At 57.3% G+C, this 26161-nt stretch overlaps 2 protein-coding genes across 2 annotated transcripts in view; one reads left to right on the top strand and one right to left on the bottom strand.

Annotated features, from left to right (window-relative positions):
* Positions 1-670: 670 nt before the first annotated feature.
* Positions 671-15625, top strand: Dpep1 (dipeptidase 1 (renal)). Its single transcript, XM_013035681.1, has 11 exons — positions 671-733; positions 9769-9973; positions 12989-13121; positions 13202-13334; positions 13444-13594; positions 13947-14016; positions 14286-14462; positions 14661-14745; positions 14823-14898; positions 15049-15184; positions 15262-15625. Exons 2-11 carry the CDS (start codon positions 9870-9872, stop codon positions 15427-15429), a joined length of 1233 nt encoding a protein of 410 aa, XP_012891135.1. The 5' UTR covers positions 671-733; positions 9769-9869; the 3' UTR covers positions 15430-15625.
* A 3710-nt stretch (positions 15626-19335) lies between these two features.
* Positions 19336-26161, bottom strand: part of Chmp1a (charged multivesicular body protein 1A) — a 7836-nt gene continuing 1010 nt past the window's right edge. The window contains exons 2-7 of the mRNA XM_013035680.1: positions 24747-24766; positions 23806-23883; positions 22736-22882; positions 22237-22365; positions 21696-21883; positions 19336-20749 (exon numbers count right to left, since the gene is read on the bottom strand). Coding sequence (XP_012891134.1) covers positions 20728-20749; positions 21696-21883; positions 22237-22365; positions 22736-22882; positions 23806-23883; positions 24747-24766 — 584 coding nt within the window. The 3' untranslated portion in view covers positions 19336-20727. The remainder of the gene's footprint in view (positions 20750-21695; positions 21884-22236; positions 22366-22735; positions 22883-23805; positions 23884-24746; positions 24767-26161) is intronic.

Consider the following 26161-nt stretch of genomic DNA (forward strand, 5'->3'; position numbering starts at 1 on the left):
GTCCTCCACCTGATCCCGTGAATTGCAAAAGATAAAGACTCTAGGTCACTTGGGCCAAAGGCTTGGCACCCTACTGCCCCTGGCCTGCCTGGGGTCAGCAAAGGCTTGGCGCCCTACTGCCCCTGGCCTGCCTGGGGTCAGCAAAGGCTTGGCGCCCTACTGCCCCTGGCCTGCCTGGGGTCAGCAAAGGCTTGGCGCCCTACTGCCCCTGGCCTGCCTGGGGTCAGCAAAGGCTTGGCGCCCTACTGCCCCTGGCCTGCCTGGGTCAGCAAAGGCTTGGCGCCCTACTGCCCCTGGCCTGCCTGGGGTCAGCAAAGGCTTGGCACCCTACTGCCCCTGGCCTGCCTGGGGTCAGCAGAGTCCCTGGGAGCTGGGCCTTATCCTGACGGAGGGTGTCTGTGTGTGTGTCTGTGTGTCTGTGTCTGTGTCTATGTGTGTGTCTGTGTCTGTGTGTCTGTGTGTGTCTCTGTGTCTGTGTGTCTGTGTCTGTGTCTGTGTGTGTGTCTGTGTCTGTGTGTGTGTGTGTCTGTGTGTCTGTGTGTCTGTGTCTGTGTGTCTGTGTCTGTGTGTGTCAGAGACGAGCAGCAGCTGACACGTGTGAGGCGTGTGAGGCGGTGGCCTGTTTGCACTCCCCGGCTGTGGGGAGGCTCTGGGAGTTTCTCTTCACAGCTGGAACTCGTAGGAGGAGGCTGCTGTCCTGCGGGCTGGGGGACAGGAGCAGAGGCTGCTCCCGGTGAGTGCAGTGCGGGCCTGGGGCAGAGCTGGGCAGGGCCAGGCTGTAGGGAGGTACAGAAAGCCCTTTCCTCCCAGACCCTCCTCAGCAAGGAACCCGTTAGTGAGCAGGTCCTATCTGTGGAGGCCTGCGGAGAGAGGTCCTGTCTGTCTGTGGAGGCCTACGGGGAGAGGTCCTGTCTGTCTGTGGAGGCCTGAGGGGAGAGGTCCTATCTGTGGAGGCCTGCGGAGAGAGGTCCTGTCTGTCTGTGGAGGCCTGCGGGGAGAGGTCCTGTCTGTCTGTGGAGGCCTACGGGGAGAGGTCCTGTCTGTCTGTGGAGGCCTGCGGGGAGAGGTCCTGTCTGTGGAGGCCTGAGGGGAGAGGTCCTGTCTGTGGAGGCCTGAGGGGAGAGGTCCTGTATGTGGAGGCCTGCGGGGAGAGGTCAGCAGAGCCCGGTGAGGGCAGCTGTGCCACACAGCCATGGCCAACGATTCAGAGGTGTCCTTGAGGGACGCCGGGCAGAGATGGTGTGGAAGGAAGCTGACCCTTTGGGGCAGTCATCTGAGGTTGTGGAGAAACTGAGGGTAGGCTGGGCATGAGGAGCAGAGCAAGTCCCGGAGTGCCGGAGGGGCCCCGTGCTGGGACGATCAGGAGGGGCTCTGGGGCAGAGGCCAGGGTGGGGCCTTGTGGCTGGGCCCCAAGGGGTCCCCAGTGCACCCCCAGCCCAGGCCTCAGCTGGGGGAAGGGCTGCTGCCTGCCTGCCACCACGGGGCTCCCCAGGGAGAGGGGCGGAGGGGGACGGGGGGCACCTGAGGCTTAGCTGGGGGTTCATCACTGCAAGTCCCTAAGGGTGAAGTGGAGCTGAGGTCTTGGCTATGGGGGTCCCAGGCGGGCCTCAGGCCTGGGAGGGCCGAGCCCCCCCAGTGTGAGTGCGTGGCCGGCCGAGTGTGCTGAGGGTGAGCGTGTGTCCTAGGTGGAGAGAGGATCCGTCCTGTGGCACACATGTGTCCTCACACCTGGGGGTCTGGGCCTGTTCACAGTGTGTCCACACAGCCGGCAGTCGGGGCGTGGGTTTGAGCCAGGACTCTGCAGGGTGTGTGCGGGTGGTGGCCTGGTCTGCGATCACAGCTGCCCCTGGGCAGAGCGTGTGGGGTGGCGGTGTGGATGGCGTTGACGGAGACACACGCGCGGGAAGGCCTGTGAACATACACCATTCCTACGTGTGTGTCTGCATGTTTTCACTGTGTGATAGGTGTGTTTGCACATGCCCCGGGGCCTGTTCGAACCCAGGTGGAGAAACTGTGTACATGCCCTGTGCAGCCTCTCCATGCCGTGGCTTCCTGGTGGCCAGGCCCCCGGCCCCGGCCCAGTCATTCTCAACCACTCAGTACACTCGGGCTGAGTCCTGGGGCCTCTTGTCACAGTGTGGCTCCGTGTAAGCACCACGGCGAGCTCAGCTGGTCGTTCATTCCAGGGTCTTCTGTGAGGAACTCGGTAACTCTAGCCACCCCCACCACACACACACACACACACCCCGGGCCCAGCTCCACAAAGCAGGGCTGCGGGCTCTGCGTCCCTCAGCACCGCCGCCTCTCCTTGGCTCCGATTGTGGTTTTGACAGCGCTGCGGCGGTCTTGTGTGTGTTTGTGTTGTGGGTCTTCTGTTTGTGGCAGGTGAGGAGAAGTTTCTAATTAACAGCACTCTCCTCTGCATTTAGATTAAAATGCAGGATTTGAAGCAAACGGTGCAGTAGTTGGAAAGCAGAGGTGAGGGTTGTGTGCAGATCTGCTCTTTGAGACCAGGCCGGCGGCAGGGCTCAGGGAGGCCTCCCTGGGGGAGCACCCTGCCAGGGCCCTCTGGGAAGTCCTTGTGGGAGCTGCCCTCTCTCGCAGCCCTCCACTGCTGGCTGGGCTCCTGTGTGTGGTGAGCCCCTGCAGCCCATAGGAACGCACGGCACAGCCAGGAAAGGCTGTCGGGAGGTGTGGCTCGTGTGGAAGAGGACAAGCTGTGGCGTGAGATCCTAGGTTCAAGCACAGTGTTGGCACAAAACAAAACCCCCCAAACCTTGAGCAAGAACGCCGTCACCCATCTGGGAAGGGGGCCAGGGCATTTACTCGGCTGCTAAATAACAAACATAGTGACTTGGCCCAGCAGTTATGCATTATCTCTTGGGCCAGGAATTCGCCAGGGCCTTAGCCAGGCTGCCGGCCTCTGCCCTTGATGTCTAGGCCTCAGCTGGACCCTGACCGCTGGGGCTGGAGTCACCAGGGTTCGCACAGAGTGTCCACCGGAACGCGGCTGGGAATCCCTCACCCCAGGGAAACAGCCAGGGGACAGAGAAGCCACAGGGCAGCTCACGTGCCGCCCGGCGCTGTGGAGCCTGGCCAGCATCGCCAGGAGGAGGATGTGCGGGGAAGGCCTGGCTGGCCAACTCGGAGGTGGGATTCCATCAGCCACGGTCTGGAATTCGAGCCCAGGGTGGTCTGACTCCAAGCCTGCAGAGTTTTTGTTTTGTTTTGTTTTTTGTTTGCCAGTCCTGGGGCTTGAACGCTGGGCTTGGGCTCTGTCTCTGAGCTTCTTTTGCTCCAGGCTAGCACTCTACCACCTGAGCTGTAGCACCACTGCTGGTTCTTTTTTTAAATATGGTACCGAGGAATCGAACCCAGGGCCTCATGCATGGTAGGCAAGCACTTTACCACTGAGCCACCTTCCCAGCCAAGCCTGGGTTCTTAACACAGGCTTCCATCTCCAAATCTACCAAGGATTCTGTAACCAGGGCCAGGCCAAACCAACCCCAGGATGCTGCTGCCTGGCCGGCCACGACTCTCCCCGTCTGGGCTTCCCTGTGGCGAGAGCGCATGCCCTGCCCCACGCCCAGCCTGAGGGAGGTGCAACAGACGCTCCACGACTCCTACGCACAGACAGACGTCGGCAGGACACACACCCTCCCACGAGGCCACCAGGGGAGACCTCCAGCAGAAGGCCCCACTCACTCCCGAGCCCCTGAGGGGACGGAGGCGGGGAGGCCGGCCCACCCAGCCGAAGCGGAGTCCACAGCCCCAGCCAGTGCAGTGGGTGGCAGGGCTGGCTGACAGGGGTCTGAAGACAGGGCCCCGCCAGCCACACCAGAGGGTTTCCTGAGAACTAGGGAATCTCAGAGAACCAAAGTGCTTCTTTTCTCCTTCCTCCTTCCCTCCCTTCCTCCCTCTCTCCCTCCCTTCCTTCTTTCCTTCCTTCCTTCCTTCCTTCCTTCCTTCCTTCCTTCCTTCCTTCCTTCCTTCCTTCCTTCCTTTTTGGGGGTACTGAGATTTGAACCCAGAGGCTCATTCTTGCTAGGTAGGTACTCTACGACTTACACCATGCCTGAAGCCCTCTTTATATTTTTTTGTTTTTTTATTTTATTTTATTTTATTTTTTGTCAGTCATGGGACTTGAACTCTGGGCCTGGGTGCTGTCCCTCAGTTCTTCAGCTCAAGGCAAGTGCTTTACCACTTGAGCTACAGCGCCACTTCTGGTTTTCTAGTGGTTTATTGGAGTTGGAGTCTCGAGGTCTTTCCTGCCCGGACTGGCTTTGAACCTCGATCCTCATATCTCACCCTCCTGAGTAGCTAGGATTACAGGCGTGAGACACCGGCGCCCTGCTCTTTATATTTTTTTATTGGTAGTTGTATAAAACCAGAAGTCAGATTATGAAGCCATCCTCACTTTCATTATTTTTTTTCTTTGATTGTGAGGCTTGAACTCTGGGCCTGGGCGCTGTCCCTCAGCTCTTCAGCTCAAGGCTAGCACTCTACCACTTGAGCCACAGCGTCACTTCTGGTTTTCTGGTGGTTCATTGGAGATAAAAGTTTCACAGACTTTCCTGCCTGGGCTGGCTTTGAACCGCAATCCTCAGATCTCAGCCTCCTGAGTACCTGGGGTTACAGACCACTGGCACCCGGCTCATTCTTTTTTCAACGTGATCTCGTTTATTGCTCAGGCTAGCTTAGACCATGGTTTTCCTAGTTATGCTTCCTATGCAGCAGGGATGATGGTGTGAGCCACCAAACCCAACTTGTTATTGGTTGAGATGGAATCTCGTTAACTTCCTGTCCGTGCCAACCTTGAATCCCAGATCTTCCTCACCTCCGGCTCCCAAGCGTGAGGATGAAGCATCTGATCCTCTCCGGCTCAGGGTGACGGTTTTCAAAAGCTCCTGTGTTGTACTTAGCTCCCTGTGTGCACCCACTCCAGGGTGGAGCGGCCTGGCAGCGCACCCCCGGCTTCAGAGCCTGGCGGAGACAGCGCACACAGAGCCACGGCCGCCAGCCGGGGAGGGAGGCCGGAAGGGCAACGGAGGCCAGATAAACCAAAGAAAGCCGGTCTGTGGATCTGCTCAGGACATGGCCTCCTTAACCAGAGCAGGGGCCAAGGAAAAGAGCAAGACTTCTCTTGGGAAGCCATTTATGTAATTCCTGAAATGGAAGCCCTGATGACAGAAGGGAGGAGACTCGGGGCATAGAACGGAGGAAGGCACATGAAAACCTGAAATGGGACAAAGGTCAAACCCAGAATGTGAGGCCTTGGAGCTGGGGCACCCCAGGAAAAAGCCAGAAAGCCAACAGAAGAGAAAAGTGACTGGAGTGTCCTGACCAGCCGTAAACCCACAGGCTGAGCTGAGGAGCGAACAGTGACATCTCAAAGGAGCGCACAGCACTGAGAAAGCTCAGAGCCACAGGCTCAGGAGAACCAGGTACCCTGGCACCGCCCGTGATCCGAGGCACTCAGGAGACAGACATCAGGAAGATTACCATTCGAGGCCAGCTTCTGTCTCCAAAACCACCAGAGCAATGACGGTGCACGTTGTGCTTCAGCTGATCTGGGCAAAAAAGAAGACCCTCCCTGAAAAAGGAAAACAAGAGGAGTGGGTGTGTGGCTCAACTGGCAAAACTCCCGCGTGGCCAGCGAGGGCCTGAGTGCCAAGCCCACCCCTTCCCCAACTCAAGAGCAGACTTTGGAGCCTCTGATCCTGAGGGAACGTGATTTACAACCCAGAGCGGCTACTCCCGCACAGATGATCGGGTCTGAGGGCAGAGCAGACAGGAACAGACGTGTAGGAACTCCGAAATTGAGTCGCTATGCACAATTGCCAGAGAAGGGTGTGAAGACTGTTCGGACAAGGCACAACTTTGAGCCCCAAAGGAGGACGGTGAAGAGGACTTACGTGGGGACCGTGGCCCCCATGCCCGGTGGGGGACGCAGCAAAGCCCTTCAGTGCATCTGGAGGGGCAGGGGAGGGAACAGACTGTGAGTATGTGAGAACACTCGATGGGGAGAAAGAAGGAAAACAGCAGAAACCCAGGACACAAAGCCCTCTTGAAAAAAGGGTTGTTACCTACAGGCCTACCCAAGGGTCACACTTTTCTCCTAACTTGAATGTTCAAGGAAGCCGAGGCAGAGAACTCTGACCAGCTCAACATACTCTTCTTTGGCTAAGATCCAGCTACTCCGGAGGCTGAGATCTGAGGATCACGGTTCAAAGCCAGCCTGGACAGAAAAGCCCATGAGACTCTCATCTCCAATTAATGACAAAAAAAGCCAGAAGTGGAGCTGTGGAGTAAGTGGTAGAGCATTAGCCTTAGGCAAAAAGAGCTCAGAACTGATAGACACACAAAAACGTTTTATATTGCTTTATCATGGATTTTTTGTATTAATTTAGATTTTTTTATTTGCATTGAGCTGGGTACTAGTGGCTCATACAGGATCATGATTCAAAGCCATCCCAGGCAGAAAAGTCCATGAGACTCCAGTTAGCCAGCAAAAAGCCAGACGTGGAGGTGTGGCTCATGCGGTGGAGCCACCAGGCTTGAGTGGGAAAACCTAAGCAAGAATCCCGAGTTCAAGCCCCAAAAACAAAAGCACTGAGAGAGGCTGAGAGGTGGCTCAGAGCCAGCGCAAGTGAGACCCGGCTCCCTCCCAGAGCTGCAGAAACAAGCAGACTTAAGAAAAGGAAGTGGGGGGGGGGTGACATGCAGAGCTGGCAGTAAGGACGAGCCTGGGGCCATGGCGCAGAGCCTGTGCGTGTTTGGAGTCTGAACGAGGCCCCCAGGGCAGTGTTGGTGCTCCTGTGGCAGGGGATCTATGTTAAGTCCTTTTCTTCTGGGAATTTGACCAATATGACCACAGAAATTTAAAATATGAAGCAATTCATACCAAACGGAATTCAAATAAGGAAAAACGTTCATCCTCACACACTCAGAAGCTCTGGAAAGCCAGCCCGGCCCTCTCTGGGGAAGGGTCCGGGCAGACAGCGTGTGCAGAGGGAGGCAGTCTGATGGCTGACACTCAGTGCGGGCGTCTGTGGGAAGCTGGCTGCCCACCCACAGGAATCCAGACATTCCCACAGCAGCTCCGGGGACACACCACGTACGGACAGAAGACACCGGCAGAGCGACTCTTGTGGAGTGACTGGTTCCTGGTCCTCTTTGCTGTCAGTACAGCTACAGCTCTACCACTTCAGTCACACCTACAGCCATTTTGTGACGGGGCTCGCTCTCTCACCCCAGCTGGCCTCAACCTCTCCACCTCCTCAGTAGACGGGTTACAGTCATGCACCACCATGCTCAGCCGTTTAGGTACTTTTTTTCTTTTGCCAACTCTGGGTCCTGAACTCTGGGCCTGGGCGCTGTCCCTCAGCTCTTCAGCTCAAGGCTAGCGCTCTACCACTTGAGCCACAGCTCCACTTCCGGCTTTTTTCTTTTTGCTTATGTGGTGCTGAGGAATCAAACCCAGGGCCTTGAGCATGCAAAGCAAGTGCTCTACCACTGAGCCACCTTCCCAGCCCCATTTTTAGCTTTTTCTGAGTAGTTTATTGGAGTCTCATGGATTTTGTGCCCAGGCTGGCTTTGAACCTCGATCCTTTGATCTCAGCCTCCTGAGTAGCCAGGATTACAGGCATGAGCCACTGATGGCCAGCTTGTATTGTTACATTTTAATGAATGTTGAGGTCATTGATTTAGGCATAAAAATTCTGTATGTTGAAAAGACACATAGGGTTAAATGGCTGATAAAATAGGAGGAGAAGCTTGGAGGCTCCCATCTGTCATCCCAGCCACTCGGGAGGCTGAGATCGGAGGATCACTGTGCAAAGGCAGAGAATGCTGAAAGACTCCATCTCCAAAATAACCAGAAAAGCCTGGGCTAGACGTTTAGCTTGAGTCATAGAATACCAGCCAAGTAAGCAAGCTTAGCTCAAAACTCAGTACCAGCACCAGAAAAAAAAGTGAGAATGCAAATAAGTAGTGATACAACAAAGAATGTTCCAGTTATGGGAGCTGGAAGAAGAATGTACCAAAGAGCAGGAAATGGAAACAGAGAGGGGCTGGGAAGGTGGCTCAGTGGTAGAGCGCTTGCCTTGCATGCATGAGGCCCTGGGTAAGATTCCTCAGCACCACATTAGCAAAAAGAAAAAAGCCAGAAGTGGCACTGTGGCTCAAGTGGTAGAGCGCTAGCCTTGAGCTGAAGAGCTGAGGGACAACGCCCAGGCCCAGAGTTCAGGCCCCACAACCGGACCCAAAAAAAAAAAAAAAAGAAATGGAAACAGGCCTGGAACCAGTACAAGAAAGAGCAACTGGAAGGACTCAGTAAGAGGAGACAGAACAGAGGCCCTGGCGGGGCTGGGAAGGTGGCTCAGTGGTAGAGCGCTTGCCTTGCATTGCCTGAGGCCGTGGGTTCGATTCCTCAGCACCACATAAGCAAAAAGAAAAAAGCCAGAAGTGGCACTGTGGCTCAAGTGGTAGTGTGCTAGCCTTGAGCTGAAGAGCTGAGGGACAGTGCCCAGGCCCAGAGTTCAGGCCCCACGACGGGACCCCAAAAAAAAAAAAAAAAGAAGAAGAACACAGGGCCTGGCTCCCCCACCCTGTGCACAGAGGCCATCAGATCAGATTGAGAAATCAGTTTTGTGGGGCAAGGGTGTGACTCAGATGGTAGAGCACCTGCCTAGCAAATGGGAGGTCCTAAGTTCAAATCCTAGGATTGACAGAGAGGAGAGGAGAGGGGTGGGGAGGTGTGAGCTGTGTGTTGTACCTCTGTAATCCCAGAGCCCTGGATCTTGACTTTGAGACCATCCTGGGCTACACAGGAACTGACGTATTGGGGCAATCAGGACAGCAGCTCCTCACCCTCCTGCCTGGGATAGGCCGGAGAGGCTGCGTGGGAGCGGAGGCTGGCATGGGGGAGTGGGTGGGGGGAGAGGCTGAGGTGGGGGGGGATCAACCACGCTTGGCTGTCTAGCATTCAGGCTCTGCCTGGGAGGCCCTGGGTGGCCGTAGGTGGCCCTGCTGGGCACTGAGCCGGGCACTGTGATATGCCCACAATCAGTCTGGTCGCAAGCTTGTAGGTGGTCTCCAGAGGCCCATGGCCAAAATGATGGTGCCCACAGGGATTCATCGGGGCCCTGTACTGAGGGTTCCGGGGCTCCTGCTTGAGGGACAGCAGGGCTGGGAAGAAGGCCCACACCTGGCCTCAGCCCTGGGGGCCAGAGGCGGGGAGGGGTGGCGGGACAGAAAGGCCACACTGCCAGCTGCCAGCCCAGCAGCTGCCTGAGGCGCAGGCGGTCGGAGGGAGGTGACGCGGCCCAGCCACTGCCATGGGAAAGACAGCGGCTGTGGCCGGGCCAGGGCCGTGGCCTTGCTGCTCGGGGACGGGGGATGGAGGGGGCTGGGGCTCGCTCGGGAGGTGGGGGCTAGGCCCCTGGAGGACCCTGGCTTGATCTTGTGACACCGGCATATCGGAGCTGTGGCCGATGGATGCGTGGAGGGGCGGATGGGCCGGAAGCCAGGCAGTGCAGCACCACAGCGGCAGACGCTCGCTGACCACTGACCCTGCTCGTCCTTCCTGGGTCCCTGCTCTGGCACCCTCCCTCGGGAGGGTCCCAGCATCTTACCGAGCCTCCGCCTCCCGGGACAGCAACGCTGTCGGTTTAGACCGGCCACCCCACCCACCCTTGAAGGGAAGGCTCTGGTTACTCATTGAACCCAGGAAGTTGTAATCAGGACATCTTCTGGCAATAACCACAGGACCAAAGGCCTCTGGACACTCTCCCGGCAGGCGCACCCTCTGTCCGGGCCGTGGGCGCGGGGGCACAGGGCGGCGTGGAAGCACACTCCTGGCACTGGACATGCGGACCAGCCTGTGGCTCTGGGCCCTGGTGGCCGTCTGTGCCGCAGACTCCTTCCGGGACAGGGCCGTGAGCATCATGGAGGAAACACCTGTGGTGGATGGGTGAGTGGCTGCCTGGAGATGGGGAACGGCGGGGCATGCGCACCTCCCCTGGCTGGGCCTCAGTTTCCTGGTGGGGTCTCTGGGGAGCCAAACTCCTTGCCAGAGAAGACAGGATGGGGAGGGGACAGAGAGGGGAAGGGGGGAGAGAGGGGAAGGGGGAGAGCGGGGAGGGGGAGGAAGGAGGGGACAGTGGTGGGGGGAGGGGGAGGAAGGAGGGGACAGAGTCATGGGGGGACTGTGCGGGGAGGGGACCATGGGAGGAGGGGGACAGAGCCGGGAGGGGACAGTGGCTGGGCCCCCAGCTCCAGGCCTCAGCACAGGGCTGGGGCTCCCCGCAGAGGGTCTGACTGGAGGAGCCTTGTGTCCAGTCTGGGCCTCCGAGGTGAGGGTCCACAGAGGGCCTTTTTTGGTGGATGTCTTCCCCGCCCTCCTGCTCTCCTGCCCAGCCCGGGGGCCCACGCCCTGGCGCCCACCCACCGCTGCCCCGCTGCTGGGTGACCTCTGACCTCCGAAGGGTGCTTGCCCCAGCCCCACGCTGCCCCCCACAGCCCATGTGCCTCCAGCTTCCTTCACCCCACTTTCCCTGCTCCCCCTCTGGGTCATCGTGAATAGTCATGATCCCCGCGACCCCCAGGCTCCACACACAGCCCACAGGCCCAGGTAGCTCTGCCCCCTGGGAGACAAGAGCCTTCCCATTTCTTCTTGCTGTGGACTGGGGAGGTGGGTGAGGCAGGCCAGGAATGGCCCCCGCACACACTGGGGGTGGGACCCCCATCCCTGACACCCAGGATGGAGGGGTTTCTGACACAGGCCGTGTGTCCTGGGGGACTAAAGCCCTCGGGAGGCCAGCCTGCACGGGCCTCGCCCACCCCTCTTCGCGTCGCTGACAAAGGCGTGTGGGCAGAGGTCACCCGAGGTGACACTCCAGGTCCGGCCGGGTCAGCGGTGGGGGGGCCAGGACAGCGGTGGGGGGGCCGGCTCTGGAGGCCATCTGGCTGCCTTCAGGTCTGGTGACGCTGCCGGCGAGTGGCGGGCAGTCCACAGGCAGTGTCGACAAACAGGACACCGTCCTGAGTGCAAGGACACCGGGTGAGGGTAGCAGAACAAGACAGGGGAGAAGGCAAACTCAACAGACCAACAGACTGGAAGCCTGAGCCGTGCCGGCCTTCCAGCAGGCCGGAGAAGCAAGGAGAGCTCTCCAATGAGGTCCCCCTCACTTCATTTACTTATTCATCGTTTCTGTTTATTTAGCCAGCTCTACTTCCAGCTTTTTTGAGTTGTTGATTGGAGGTAAGAGTCTCACAGAGGGCTGGGAATGTGGCTTAGGGGTAGAGTGCTTGCCTCGCATGCTGATTCCTCAGTACCACATACACAGAAAAAGCCAGAAGTGGTGCTATGGCTCTTGTGGTAGAGCACTAGCCTTGAGCACACAGAAGCTCAAGGACAGAGGCCAGGCCCTGAGTTCAAGCCCCAGACTGGCAAAAGTAAATAACTAAATAACTACATAATAAATAGAGTGCACTTTACTGGGGGGAAAACGAGAGTCTCACAGACTGTTCCGGCCCAGGCTGGCTTTGAACCGCAATTCTCAGATCTCAGTCTCCTAAGTAGCGAGGATGACAGGCTCTGGGCTGGGGTTTCCTTTTATTAGGCAGGGAGAGCGAAGTCAGGCGGTACAGATCCAGGGAAGCGTATCACAGGGACAGAACAGCAACTGGGGAAGAGGCTGTTTGTGCAGAGGTTGCATCTTACCATGAGTTACGGGGAAGAATCTGCTTTACAGGCCAATAAACGGTAGGGCCTTCAGTTCAAGGCTGTCTCCATACAGCTGGAAAGGCTGTGGGAGGTGATTCAGATTCAGGGAGGTCTGTGGCAAGAGCAGTTTTATGGCTATCAGGGGCAAAGGTGAGTGTTTTGAGTTTACGTCGTTTTCCATGGGTGTATATTGCAGCCATACTCAGTGCTGGGCACTGGACATCAGGCCCAGGGTTACGTCCCTGGTGGCAGCAAGCTGTCTTAGTTTGTCGGCTGTGGGGCTTGATCTCAGGGCCTGGGTGCTGTCCCTGAGCTCTTATGGTCAAAGCAAATGCTCTACCACTTTGAGCCACACTCCAGTTTTCTGGTGGAGTTAACTGGTGATAAGAGTCTCATGGATCCTCAGCATGAGCCAGTGGTGCCCAGCCTCAGCTGTTTTCCAAAAGTGTCCTCCAGAGGCTGCACAAGATGAACTCACCTAAGGATGTGGTTTTCAGGGTGGAGCCACACGACTGCATTAACAGTTATTCATTTAAGCCCCACAATTTACCCTGAGGGAAATGCTGAGGTATCCCGCCTGGGCTGCTGACCCCCGGGCGCCTTGTCAGCCATCTTTTGCATGCAGATCAGCTAAGCTCTGACACAGATCCTGCCGAGGGGCAGGCTGGCCTGGGCTGTTCTTGAGCACTGACCTGAGGCTGCTTGGAGCCCCAGGGCTCCGGGAGGGGCTGGTCCCAGGCCCTGCTAGGCAGGGTGGAGGTCCAGGAGGCCTTTGAAGAGCCTCCCCATGCCCTCTGGCTCCCCTGCCAGCTTCCTCTGTGGAGGACCTCTCTCCCCTCCCACCCCTGCTGCTCTGAGAAGAATGGAGGAACGTCACCGGCCAGGGATCCCCTGGGGACCAAGGTGGCAGCCTGGGGAACTTCAAGTCCTGCCCCTGGCATCTGCTGGGGGAGGACAGCGCCGGGCGCTCCCCCTGCAGGAAGCCAGTTTAATCTTTGAACGGTGCAGTCAGGTCTGTCCCAGCCCAGGGCTGTTCCGAAGGGGTGGCCCCTGCTCTCCCTCCGCCAGGGGAGGACCCATCCATTCCCAGCTCACTCATCCGGCCCAGTGTGCTGCTGAGTTGGGAGCTCACTTGTGCACGGTGTGTCCTGCGACCTCCCCGCGGTGTCCTGGGGAGTCCTGGCGGAGTGTGAGCACCAGTGGCAGCCTTGCTCAGTAGCGAGGATGCCACGACCCAGCGGGGCCCTCCGACCTCCCTAGGCACAATGACCTCCCCTGGCAGCTGCTGAAACTGTTCAACAATCAGCTGCGGGGTGAGAGAGCCAACCTGACCGTGCTGACAGGCACGCACACCAACATCCCCAAGCTGAGGGCCGGCTTCGTGGGGGGCCAGGTATGCCGGGCAGGGGCCACCCCGGGGGCTTCCAGATAGAAAGACCAGAGGCCCTCAGCCCCTGTCCCCTCGGCCCGCAGTTCTGGTCTGCGTATGTGCCCTGTGACACCCAGAACAAGGATGCTGTGAAGAGAACGCTGGAGCAGATGGATGTGATACACCGCATGTGCCAGCTGTACCCTGAGACCTTCCAGTGTGTCACCAGCAGTGCAGGTGGGGGCCCGGCCCGGCCCCACGCCCCTTCACAGGCTTCCTCTCCAGTAAGCTCCAGGTGCTGGTGCTGGGTCGACACTCAGTGCCACCCTTCCTCCTGCTCCTCCAGGCGTCCGGAAGGCCTTCCAGGAGGGGAAGGTGGCCAGTATGATCGGCGTGGAGGGTGGCCACTCCATCGACAGCAGCCTGGGCGTCCTGCGGACACTCTACCACCTGGGCATGCGGTACCTGACCCTTACGCACAACTGCAACACTCCATGGTGAGCGCCCACTGCGGGGATGAGGCTTCTCAGGAGGCAAATGTGGCCGACACCTGTGGGCCAGGGTCGCGGGCTGGCCAAGGCCTGTGCCCACACCAGTCCCGTCCCCGCTCTGACCCAGGGCCGACACCTGTGGGCCAGGGTCGCGGGCTGGCCAAGGCCTGTGCCCACACCAGTCCCGTCCCCGCTCTGACCCAGGGCCGACACCTGTGGGCCAGGGTTGCGGGCTGGCCAAGGCCTGTGCCCACACCAGTCCCCGTCCCCGCTCTGACTCAGGGCTACCTGTGGGCCAGGGTCGCGGGCTGGCCAAGGCCTGTGCCCACACCATTCTCCGTCCCTGCTCTGTCTCCAGGGCTGACAACTGGCTGGTGGACAGAGGAAGTGACGAGGCCAGGAGCCACGGGCTGTCACCCTTTGGGCAGGTGAGGGGGAGGACGAGGACCGCGGTCCCTGGAGAGGGCAGAGGGCCGGAGGTGGGGTCAGAAGAGGGGGCTCACTCCTCATAAGACAGAGCTGGCTGCCGATGCCCAGGGTGGAACTCTCTAGAACTCAGTGGTGTTCAGAGTGCCGGCCCATGACTGGAATCTAAACGTTGAGTCCCTGGGAGCCAGTTAAGGCCCGGCCCAGCGCTCTGCACCCTGAGCAGGGTGGGGTGGGCCGGGATGTGGACCCCAGCCCCGCCTTTCGCCAGCAAGTGGTGAAGGAAATGAACCGCCTGGGCGTCATGATCGACCTGGCCCATGTGTCAGTGGCCACCATGAAGGCCGCCCTGCAGCTGTCGAAGGCTCCAGTCATCTTCAGCCACTCCTCAGCCTACAGCCTGTGTGATAGCCGCCGGAATGTGCCGGATGATGTGCTGCAGCTGGTGGTGAGGGGCCGGGCATGGGGGACGCACAGAGGGGGGCGGGCATGGGGGACAGGCATGAAGGGGGGCGGGTGGAGGGGGGCCCAGGCACGGAGGGGGGCCTGGGCGTGGAGAGGGGTGAGTGTGGAGGGGGCTCGGGAGCAGAGGGGGGCCCTGGCCCCCACGGCTCCCTCCTGCTCAGCTCCACCTGTCTCTGAGCAGAAGAGCACCCACAGTCTGGTAATGGTGAACTTCTACAACGACTTTGTGTCCTGCAAAGAAGAAGCCACCCTGTCCCAAGTGGCTAGTAGGTTGGGAGTGGCCATGAGACCCGGTGGGGGGGGGCCGGGGGCCCCGGGGGACCCACACCTGTTACTCCCACAGACCACCTGGACCACATCAAGAAGGTGGCAGGTGCCGAATCTGTGGGCCTTGGGGGAGACTTTGATGGTGTGGAAAGGTAAAGGCTGGCCATGACAGGGCTGGGGTGGTGGGCATGGGGTTGGAGGAAGAAAGCTGTGCTCAGGGCAGCGTTCTAGAAGCTGGCTCTCCTGACCCCCGGCTTGGGAGCAGCTATCTGCAGAGCCTGGTGCTCTTGACCTTGGCACAGGCTTCCTGTGGGGCTGGAGGACGTCTCCAAGTACCCAGACCTCATTGCTGAGCTGCTCAGGAGAAACTGGACAGAGACAGAGGTCAGGGGCGTGCTGTCGGAAAACCTGCTGAGGGTCTTCCTCCGCGTGGAGGAGGTGAGGATGAGTGGCCACTGGTGTCCCCACCCCTCCCCTGTGCTGGGCCAGCAGCTGACCAGCTTGCGTGTCGCCAGGTGAGCAGTCCTCAACAGGCCCCTGACGACGAGCCCATCCCCCTGGACCAGCTGGATGGCTCCTGCAGGACACAGTATGGATACTCAGCTGCCCCCGGCCTCCACCTCCAGCCAGGGGCCTTGCTGACCTCCCTGGCCACACTGATCTTCTGCCTGAGTCTTCTGTGATGCCTGGGGGACCAGAACCCACTTCAGAGATCCTGGAGCTGAGAGAAGACAGCTGAGTCTGGAGTCCACAGCCCCAGGACCCCACTGCCCGTGTTCGAGCCCCACCTTCTCCTGAGTAGACACCGGGCTTGCTGGTGGGGTGGGGGCAGTTTGGGGTGAAGCCTAATGGACCACAATGAAATGGATGGTCCCCTGAGATTCTGCATGTGTTGTCAGCACCCCAGCCACAGGGCTGCGCTCCTGAACACCTGGAGGGGAGGTTTGCAAAGATGGACCAGGTGGTCTGGAAGCCACGGGCTGAAGGGAGCTCAGGCCATCTGGAGAAGGGTTCTGCAGAGACACTGCTCAAAGGGGTGGCCAAGCTCCAGTGGCCATCAGTAGCCCATCACATGCACACATCTCCCACACGTATGCATGCAGGCGCACACGTGCATATGCACGCAGCCTGGTACACACAGGATCTGTCAGACACATAAATGCCACATGCAGACAGACAGACACATCCACCCTGGGGGTGTAGACACATGAACGCCACATGCAGACAGACACATCCACCCTGGGGGTGTAGACACAAGAACGCCACATGCAGATAGACACATCCACCCTGGGGGTGTAGACACAAGAACGCCACATGCAGACAGACACATCCACCCTGGGGGTGTAGACACATGAACGCCACATGCAGACAGACACATCCACCCTGGGGGTGTAGGAATCTGCATTTGCAGAACAGTTCCTCTGATTCAGCCTCTGGGGAGTGGAGAGCTTCCAGGTCCACCACACACCCCACAGGGGTAGAGACCACCCACCCTGGACAGAGACTCAGCCTTCAGAGGCTGCGTGAGGCTGTCTTGTGAATAACCTCATGATCACAGAGCACTGCCACTGCCCCTCCTGCCCCAGTCAGTGTCAGCACTCGGGCGGGCGCCCCGACCCCAGGTCCACAGGGGGTGGGGGTGCCTGGGCGTCATGGAGTCCCCTCCCTGCGACACACGTTGGGTGCACCGTTCCTGGGAAGAGGTTGGAGGGCCTCACGCCTGGGGGCTGAGCCCAGCACCATCCAGGCCAGGCCAGCTGGGGAGTGTGGAAACGGAGGCCTGGCCCCAGGGCCGTGGGCCCTGACACACAGCCATGCCTTCATGGCCCTCGTGACACCACCAGGCAGCTCCACCACCCAAGCAGAGCTCAGCATCCTGACTGCTGCGGACAACTTAAAGGGAAAAGGTCCAGTGAGTTCCTGAGGCTCCCCTGGCCAAGCTTGTGGAGTGGCTCCCTCTGGTGGACCTCACAGTGCTGGATCTAAAGTAACCGCTACAGTAAAAATCACCCTGAATCCCCAGAGGACGCACCTGGCCTGCCACCCAGAGGGCCGACCTGCAGTAGGTTTTCAAGTGTCCCCTCATTCCTTCCTTGGCTCGACCTCCCTCCCCAGAACAATCCAGTGGGAGGCTGGCCGCACAGAGGCTGGGTGAGGCCCCGCCCATCCTGGGTGCAGGCAGACTCTCAACCTTCTTGGCTGTCTCTACTTAGAAGGGCTCACAGTGGCCCACACTGAGGAGCAAACCTGCTAGTCATCAGGACCAAGAAGGGAAGACAAGCGCACAAACACTAGAAACAACACAGAACAAACGCAAGCACAGAGAGACCGTGGCAGTAAATTCCGAAGCAAGGGGCTGCCCAGGTGTGTGCACATGTGTGTGTGCAGAAGCAGTCTGCGTGTGCTGTGCATGTACAAGCACACAGCAGCAGTGTTCACACACATGCATGTGTGCAGCGTTTATGCACATGTGCTGCACACACGTGCACACCGCAGCAATCGGCATGTAATGCATGTGTAGCAGCAGTCTGTGTGTGCAGCAGAAGTTGTGCAGTTTTACACGGACAGTCTGGCCTGGGTTGTGAGGCCCCACAATGGAATGCCAGCAAAGTGTAAAAGCAGGCCAGCACTGTTTTTATACAGTAGATAGCCAGGTGAGACTACACCTGTGTTGCTCTATATTGTAAGGAGAGGCAATTAGCAAATCTAAAACACTTGTGTAAAATAGCAAGCTGAACCAATCTGAAGCACTGCAAATAAGAAAAAAAAAAAAAAAGCAAAAACAAAAATGAAGAGGCTGGGAACGTGGCTTACCAGTAGAGTGCTGGCCTAGCCTGCACGAAGCCCTCGGCTCAATTCCTCATACCACATAAAAAGAGAAAGCCAGACGTGGCACTGTGGCTCAAGTGGTAAAGTGCTATCCTTGAACAGAGAGGCTCAGGAACAGCACCCAGGCCCTGAGTTCAAACACTAGGACAAATTTTTTAAAAAGATTAAAAAAACAAAAACAAAAAGTGGCTGGGCACTGGTGGCTCACACCTATAATCCTAGCTACTCAGGAGACTGAGATCTGAGGATCATGGTTCAAAGCCAGCCCAGACAGGAAAGGCCATGAGACTCTTTTATCTCTAATTAACCACTAGAAAACCAGAAGTGGCACTGTGGCTCAAGTAGTGGAGCACTAGCCCTGAGCTGAAAAACTGAGGGACAGTGCCCAGGCCCAGAGTTCAAGACCCAAGACTGACCAAAAAAAAAAAAAAGTGAAGAAATGAATGACAGCCAAATTCTCACTGTCAAAGACAGCTCAAGAATGTTATGGCAGATGGCATTGGTGAGAGGTTGAACTAATGAGGGTGAAAGAGAATGAATATGGCCAAAGTAGGTTGTCCCAATGGATAAAAAAGGACAAGGAAACCTGCTGCCATTGTGTTAAAGGAAGGAGTGGGGTTGCCAGGTAGGAAATTGGAATACGCTGTATACATGCATAGAAATGTCACAATGGAATTGCCTTCTACAGCTAATGTATGACAAAAAAAAAAGAGAGAGAGACAGCTTAATTGGAGTCGGCATGGCAGTTCACACAATCCCTAGGATGAGAAGGCTGCGGAGTGGACTGTGGGGTTCAAGGTCAGTGTGGGCTGCATACCAAGTCTCTAAAATAGATGTTACAGAAGTGGCGCTGTGGCTCAAGTGGTCGAGAGTTTGCCTTGGGCTGAAGAGCTCAGGGACAGTGCCCAGGCCCAGAGTTCAAGCCTCATGACAGACAAAAATAAACAAAAGACAGATGTGGGGCTGGGAAGGTGGCTCAGTGGTAGAGTGCTTGCCTTGGGCTGAAGAGCTCAGGGACAGCGCCCACGCCCAGAGTTCAAGCCTCATGACAGACAAAAATAAACAAAAGACAGATGTGGGGCTGGGAAGGTGGCTCAGTGGTAGAGCGCTTGCCTTGCATGCATGAGGCCCTGGGTTCGATTCCTCTGCACCACATACACAGAAAAAGCTGGAAGTGGTACTGTGGCTCGTGGTAGAGCGCTCACCTTGAGCTGAAGAGCTCAGGGACAGCGCCCAGGCCCAGAGTTCAGGCTCCACGACCAATGACAACACAAAGCAAAACCCCAGATGTTATATATAAGGAGAGGGCCTTATGCTGTGTGCACCTGCCGGCCGGCACCCAGGCTGTGGTCTCTGATGCCCACACTGAGTGCTCTTCGCGTTGTGACAGCCACACCGCTGGCGGAGGCAGTTTGTAAGCGGCATCCTCTGCAGCCCTGGCCGCTGCTGGGCTGAGCAGGGCAGGCCTGCGGCCCTGCACGCCCTGAGGTGCTGGGGGCAGAGCCCTGGTCCGTGCTTCCGCGGCCAGCTTGAGCACTGCACACTAGACAAGCTCAACACTTTCCAAGTTTTGTTAGTTGAATGTTTTTCAAGATGAAAAAAAAGTGTAGCACCCAATTCTCATGCACTTCGCTGTGGGGGTGGGGGGTGTATTTCTTGCACCCCTGCCTCTCTCCTGTCTGCCCTCTATAGACTATTCAGGCTCCTGGGGGAGGCCGGGTGATGCCTCTAGGCCCCCCAAGCCACACCACGGCAGCAACTACGAGGTTTACAGGCATGTTTATTCAACAGCATTTTAATAAGGTCACACGTCCAGGCTGTGATGCACCTCCGCCCACTAGCCCCGGAGGGAGCCCGCACCCTGGGATGGGGCAGCAGACGGCCCAGTGGCTTCCCACGACGGGCAGCAGCTCCCCTCGACTCCTAGCACGAGTGGATCTCAGGGAGCCTGGGGGGGCGGGGCTGGACTGTGCCTTGAGAGCGCACATCCAGGCCCTGCATGTCACCCACCTCCCTCCACAGCACACCTCGAAACCCAGAACACAAAGAACCAAACGTAGCGAGTCCGAGTCCAGGCAAGTCCCCATGTTTCTGAGTGAGCCTGTGGTCTCGGGGTAGTGCCGACACTGCTCACCGCTTGTGCTGGACCCAACATCCCACACCCTGCCCACTTCTACTTTGGCAACAACAAAAAAACAAAAACAAAAATAAAAAACCGGGATCGTCAAGAACATGAGAAAAGTTCAGGAAACAGAAGAAACGAACAGCAGCTGTGCCAGGCCCCTCTGCTTACCCACAGCCAGGGGTCCACTGCACAGACAGCTGTGGAGTGCCAAGCCAGCCAGAGGCCTGGCCAGGCCCTCTGTCAGCACGCTTCTTCATGCGCAGTCAGGAGGGGGAAGCCAGAGAGAGACCAGGGGCATTCCACCGAGCGAGAGGCACAGAGGCGGCGGCTGACTGAGGAGCCTCCATCAGCGCCAGGGCAGACACAGAGCAAGCTCAGCCCAGGACACCTCCGGGGGCAGCCAGCAAGGGTAAGCACACCAGTGTGGGTGTGTCTGGACTTGGAACGGGGCAACAGTTCTGTCCCTGTGGGCTAGACAGAGGAGCCAAGGACAGGAGGCCCGAGCAGGCTCATCCACTGGTGGTTACGGCCAACACCCTTGGCCTACAAGGACAGAGAGGAGGGCCACGGCATGTTGGTGGCACTGGACATCCTCTGGCACACACAGGTCCACAGTCATCTCCTCAGAGCTGCTAGGCAGGGGTGTCTCGGACCCTCAGATCCAGTCACTGGACACCGACGGCCCCCAGAGCTGTGATGTCCACACGCACTGCTGGCCAGACCCTGCCAACTCCACACAAGCAGAGGACAGAGCGGCCTGCCAATCTCCTGGCTACAGTCACAGAAGCCACACACACAGTTTTGTGCAAACTCAACAGTGGGACAAAGATCCACCTACACCTAAAAGAAACAGGATCAGTTCTGAGGCACCAACCGGCCTGGCATGTGGGAGAGCCAGGCCGGGCTGCTGCCCAGCTCTGCAGGTCAGAGGACTCTGCAGGTCAGATGAGGCGGGCACACTGGGGGAGGGGCGCAGGAGTCTCCAGCACAGCACAGGCAGGGGTAGTGCCACCCCTGGAAGGTACAGCTAATTCCTCAGGGCGGCCAACCTGGAAATCAATGGGACTCTGGTGAGACTGGCAAGGGGCAAGAACTGCCACAGCACTGTGTCTATGTGAGATGCCAGCTGGGCACCAAGGCCTCTTCCTCACCCAGGCCCTGTAATCACGTCCCCAGCCTCAGCTTTTCAAGGCTGTCCTGGGGTAACATAGTGAAAGGCGCTGCAAACAGCTGAGTACTATGCCATTCTTTTTTTTTAATCTTCTCCAGTCTTGGGGCTTGACCTTGGCCTGGCCGCTGTTCCTGAGCTTTTCTCAAGGCTGGTACTTTACCACCTGAGCCACAGCGCTACTTCTGGCTTTTGTGAGTAGTTTACCGGAGATAATAGTCTCATGGACTTTCCTGCCTGTGATGGCTTTGAACCATGATCCTCGGATCTTAGCCTAGTAGCTAGGATTGCAGGCATGGGCCGCTGGCACCTGGCCATGCCATCCTTTGTCAGTTTTGGGGCTTGAACTCCAGGCCTGGGCGCTCTCCCTCAGCTCTTTAGCTCAAGGCTAGTGCTCTACCACTTGAGCCACAGCGCCACTTCCAGTTTTCTGGTGGTTTATTGGAGATAAGAGTCTCACGGACTTTCCTGCCTGGGCTAGCTTTGAACTGTGATCCTCAGATCTCAGCCTCCTGAGTCTCTAGGATGAGAGGCATGAGCCACCAGCACCTGGCTCCCCAATGCCATTCTTAAGAAAATTAAAGATTTTCTTCCAAAGTGAGCAACTTGTGGTCCTGCAGCTGACGCCAGCTCCTGGCTAAAAACCTGGGCTTGCAGCCCAGGAGGCGGCTGTTCTGGGCCCAGTGTCCTCCTGCTCTCCCTGGGGCTATGCTGCTGAGGGCCTCCCAGGACCCAGCCCAGGCCAGGCCGTCCTCAGGGCTCCCCACTCACACCCCCAGCACCACACACTCCCGGGCACAGCAGTGGAGCCCAGCCCACTGCCCTACCTCCGGGACAGCTGGTCCTCCTGGCTGCGCGCGGAGCTCTCGCCCACAGCAGCAGCACCCTCAGGCAGCTGGCTGAGCTGGTCCAGGACCTCCAGGCCGTTCTCCTCCGCAATCTGCACAATGAGGCTGTCCACCTGCTCCTGAGGGGTGGTCAGCGTGGTGGCTGAGCTCATGGAGTCCTCCATCACCTGTGGGTGGATGCACCCTGAGCAGCTGCATCCAGGCGCGGCTGCACCCCGAGCAGCCGCACCCGGGCGCGGCTGCACCCCGAGCAGCTGCACCCCGAGCAGCTGCACTCGGGCGCGGGTGCACTCTGAGCAGCTGCACCCAGGCGCGGCGCGCTTCACTTGCTCTCCATCCACACGTACCCTTCCAGCCTCCACACTCACTCACCTTGCCTGCGGCCCACCTTCAAGGAGCACTGTCCACACCTCTGCGCTTCCCAGAGGACAGGTGCCCTATCCTCTCCAGAGGTTGTCAGAGGAACCTCAGCGATCAGCCTGGGAGCCGCCCTGCCCGCCTGCCTGCCCTGGTCACATACCGATGTGTGTACATCCAGGTTCTGCACCTGCTGCTCGAACCTGTCCATCACCGCAGACACTTTCTGTAGATCCATGGCACTCAGAGCCTTGTCTAGAGCTTTGGTCACCTGTGCCATGTTCTTGGTCACCTGGGACAGGAACAGAATTAAAGGCAGGCAAGGGTCACCCACCGACGACAGGGCCTCTGGACCCTGATGGGTGTCCAGAGTCTCAGTAACTGCTGCTGACTACACGCATGCACCAGGGAGACCAGTGCGTGGGCCTCTAAGGACAGGTAACAACACTGTGGGGGCTCTCTTGGTTGTGAGTCAAGCCCACGTGCATGCTCCCGAGCCGGCCAGAACAGGCCTGCCTCTTGTGGGTGCTACAGGACCCGGGCCCACTTGGCTGCTTTCTGGGTCCTGCTGCACTCCGCCCTCCCCGATGCTGACCCAGCCTCCTGGGTGTGCCTGCCATCCAGCCACCAGGACCCGCCCTCTCCCACCACATGGCACTCACCCCCTTCATGGTCACAGCCGTCTGGACCTTGGAGGCCACCGCGTCCACACGGGACGCCATGCGGAGCCAGTTCACACTTTCGTTCTTCTTGCGGATGGCATTTTCAGCATACACTCGAGCACATTCCACATTTTTCTGCTGCAGGGCCTAAGATTCAAGAAGAAATAGTCACAGGAGAAATGTCTGTGGGAGAACTAGCTTTGTCTCCATCAGCCTTGCCTGCTAGAAGCCTGGTGCAGACCTCCCTGGGAAGTTTGCTGTCATGGGGGTCAGGGCTTTCAGGTTTCCCCCGGTGATCAATGAAAACATCCATGACCTTCGCAGACGTGCACTGCCCGCTTGCCACACCCAGAGCAGGCCGTGGAGGCCCCCCACCCACAGTGGTGCTTGGCCCACGGCAGATATTCCCAAGCCCTGACTGCACAGGAGCAAGTGGTAGGAGATGTGACACACGGAGTCCAAAGGAGCCAGAGGCACAGGTGAGGAAGGTGAGCACCCCATGACACAGACCACAGCCAGGTCTGTACCACAGGTTCCTTTGCCCAGAGTGGGTGAGAATGTAACAACATCCATAACTCCAGGGCTCAGGTGCCATGAGACACCATTTTAAGAGCTGTACCAGACTGGGTGGAAAGTCTACGTCAAGAGCAATCACCCCTCTTTCTGTTCGCACTGCCCATTTTTAGGCAGGGGCACCTTCCAGAAGAGGCGCCAGCAAACCTCTAAACCTGCCACCCATGGATACCCCGTGCCTCTGCCTAATGCTGAGCCCAGGACGCAAGCTCAGCAGGACAGAACTAGATGAGCATGGTGAGACAGGAGGCCAAGACAGCTGGGAAGCCACGTCCTACATAATTCAGGTGAACCCATCTCAGAGTATCAGGACGGAGTAAGAGAAACTGACATGTAGAGAAAATGAACAAATACTAGGCACTCATAGTTCTGATGTGGACACTCTCCATTCAACTGTGATGGCAGTAAGTACCTTGCATAAAAAGAAGACAGAAAATAAAGCAGAAAATAAAAACAAGGGGGGAAATGAAAGGAGTGGAGATGGAGAAATCACACACCTTCTTTACTTTGGCTTGCTCGGCCTTGGAGTCCTTCTCAGCCTTTTTGGCCAGCTTCTCCAGTTGTTTTGCTGTGAACTGAGCAGAAACCATAAGGCTCCAAGCAGCAACAAGCAGCTCACCTTTCAGAGCGCTCCTCGAGCATCCACTACCGTCCCCTTTAGGTGAAAGGCCCTCCACAACCACGGCTCTCCTGAGGGAGCGCTCACACACCAACTGCCTCACGAAGCTTCCGTGCACCGTGGAGCAATCCCAGAGATACACTTTATAGCTGTGACCTCTCTCTAGCTCATCAGGGAACCGAGGATAAACAAGAAGCTTAACCTAAGAGTATTTAAGGGAAAAGGAGCATTTTCAGGAAGCAGGGATATTAAGCTATCCACAGTACTCTCCTTCAAACAGGATGCCAAAGGGTTCCAGGCCACGGTTTTAAACACTTAGCAGAACATCAAGGCATTCACATAATACCCAAACTGTGTTTCTTTTTTTTTTTTTTGGTTGGTCCTAGGCCTTGAACTCAGGGCCTGGGCACTGTCTCTGATCTTTTGCTCAAGGCTAGCACTCTACCACTGGAGCCACGGCACCACTTCTGGCTTCTGTTTATGTGGTACTGAGGAATTAAACCAGAGCTTCATGTATGCTACACATGCACTCTACCACAAAGCCACCTTCCCAGTCCACCAAATTGTGTTTCTTAAAGATAGAATACACTCAATCTTTCATGGATAAGCCCAAAGGATCTGCTTTTTCTTAGCCAGAAACAAAGGAAAAGAATGTCACTCAGATTCATCAATAACCCTGCCCTTGTCAGCAGCCACCCAACTTTCATAATCTGCCCCTGACTCTGTGTTCCCAGGGTTCTGAGAGTGTTTTGTATTATTTGTCCTCATTTGTTAATCACCAGGACAGGACTGGGGCAAAACCGGTCATTAGATACATACCTTCAGCTGGAACAGGGTATCTGCAAAGACAAAGCAAATGGTTTCAGGATATTAAAAAACATGACAAGTAGCACTTTTAACAAGCAGATAGATTCACTAAGATATATGCAGACTCTAGAAGCTGGCACAGAAGGCAGTTACCATTTGACTCAGGACTTTGAATGGAGACAGACTAGTAGCCAGTCCTAGACCCTTGTTAGCCATATAGCTCCAGCCATCAGACCATCCCTAAGTGGTTTATCAAAAACACATGGAGCTGATTGCTGATGGTGCACACCTGTCATCCTAGCTACTCAGGAGGCTGAGATCTGAGGATCCTGGTTCAAAATCAGTCCAAGCAGGAAAGTGCAAGAGACTTGTCTCCACTTAACTGCCAGAAAACTGGAGGTGATGCTGTGGCTCAAGTGGTAGAACACTTGCCTTAAGAAAAAAGAGCTGAGACAGTGCCCAGGCCCTGAGTTTAAGCCCTACAACCGACCAAAAGGGGCAAAAAGAAAAAAAGAGCTATTCATTTGTCTTATAATTTGTACAACTTTATAAAACATGGAATCTTTTCTTAACTTCATAGTATTTGTGTTTTATACACACACCTTTTTGTTGTTATTGGACCTGGAGCTTGAATTCAGGGCCTGGGTGCTGTCCCTGAGCTTCTTTTGCTCAAGGTGAGAGCTATCTCACGTGAGCCACAGCACCACTTCTTTTTTTTTGGGGGGGTGGTTGTGGGGCTTGAACTTTTGAACTAAGGGTCTGGGAACTCTTTGGCTCAAGGCTGGTGCTCTACCACTTGAGCCACAGCACCACATCTGGTTTTCCGGTGGTTAAATAAGTCTCAAGGGAACCTTTCTGCCTCAGCTGGCTTTGAACTGTGGTCCTCAGATCTCAGCCTCCTGAGTAGCCAGGATGACAGAGGCGAGCCACCAGCACCACTTGTTTCTAAACTACATCATCAGTCTTGGGACGCCTATGTACTCACTCACCTGACTGTGCTAAATAAATCCAGGGTTAAATAGAAGCTGCTACACATGCCCACAAGCTTGTGAGACAAGTAGTTCTGGACTGATCTCAATTTACAACCTTTGTAAGCAAACAGTGACACTAGCTAGCTGAAAGGGTTCACCCACCAATCCAGAATGAGCTCCCACCTGAGCCCATCTCTCTGCTCTCGGGGCAGGCACTAGTCAACGAAGATCACCTGGCAGAACACCGCTGCCCCGCGCTGCCCAGCCCCGCCTCCCCGCCTCCGTTTCCGTCTAGCCTTGGTGGGACCAGGCTGAGGGACAGGAGCCGACCTGAGAAAAGGCCTCGGTGGGCCCCGCCCGTGGGGGCGTGCCTCCTTCACAGCAGCGAGGCTGCGGCTGTCCCGGCGAGTCCTCAGACCGGCCCGCACCCCGTCGGCGGGGCCCGCACCCCGTCCG

This window comes from Dipodomys ordii, unplaced genomic scaffold (genome assembly GCF_000151885.1).
Source record: "Dipodomys ordii isolate 6190 unplaced genomic scaffold, Dord_2.0 Scaffold217, whole genome shotgun sequence".
Taxonomy (NCBI): domain Eukaryota; kingdom Metazoa; phylum Chordata; class Mammalia; order Rodentia; family Heteromyidae; genus Dipodomys; species Dipodomys ordii.

Excerpts from the sequence above, each read along its gene's own strand:
- Dpep1 (XM_013035681.1), top strand. The coding sequence starts at position 9,870 with ATGCGGACCAGCCTGTGGCTCTGGGCCCTGGTGGCCGTCTGTGCCGCA. Across the intron at positions 14,746-14,822 it reads CACCCTGTCCCAAGTGGCTA|ACCACCTGGACCACATCAAG; the intron begins GTAGGTTGGGAG and ends TTACTCCCACAG. Across the intron at positions 15,185-15,261 it reads TCTTCCTCCGCGTGGAGGAG|GTGAGCAGTCCTCAACAGGC; the intron begins GTGAGGATGAGT and ends GCGTGTCGCCAG.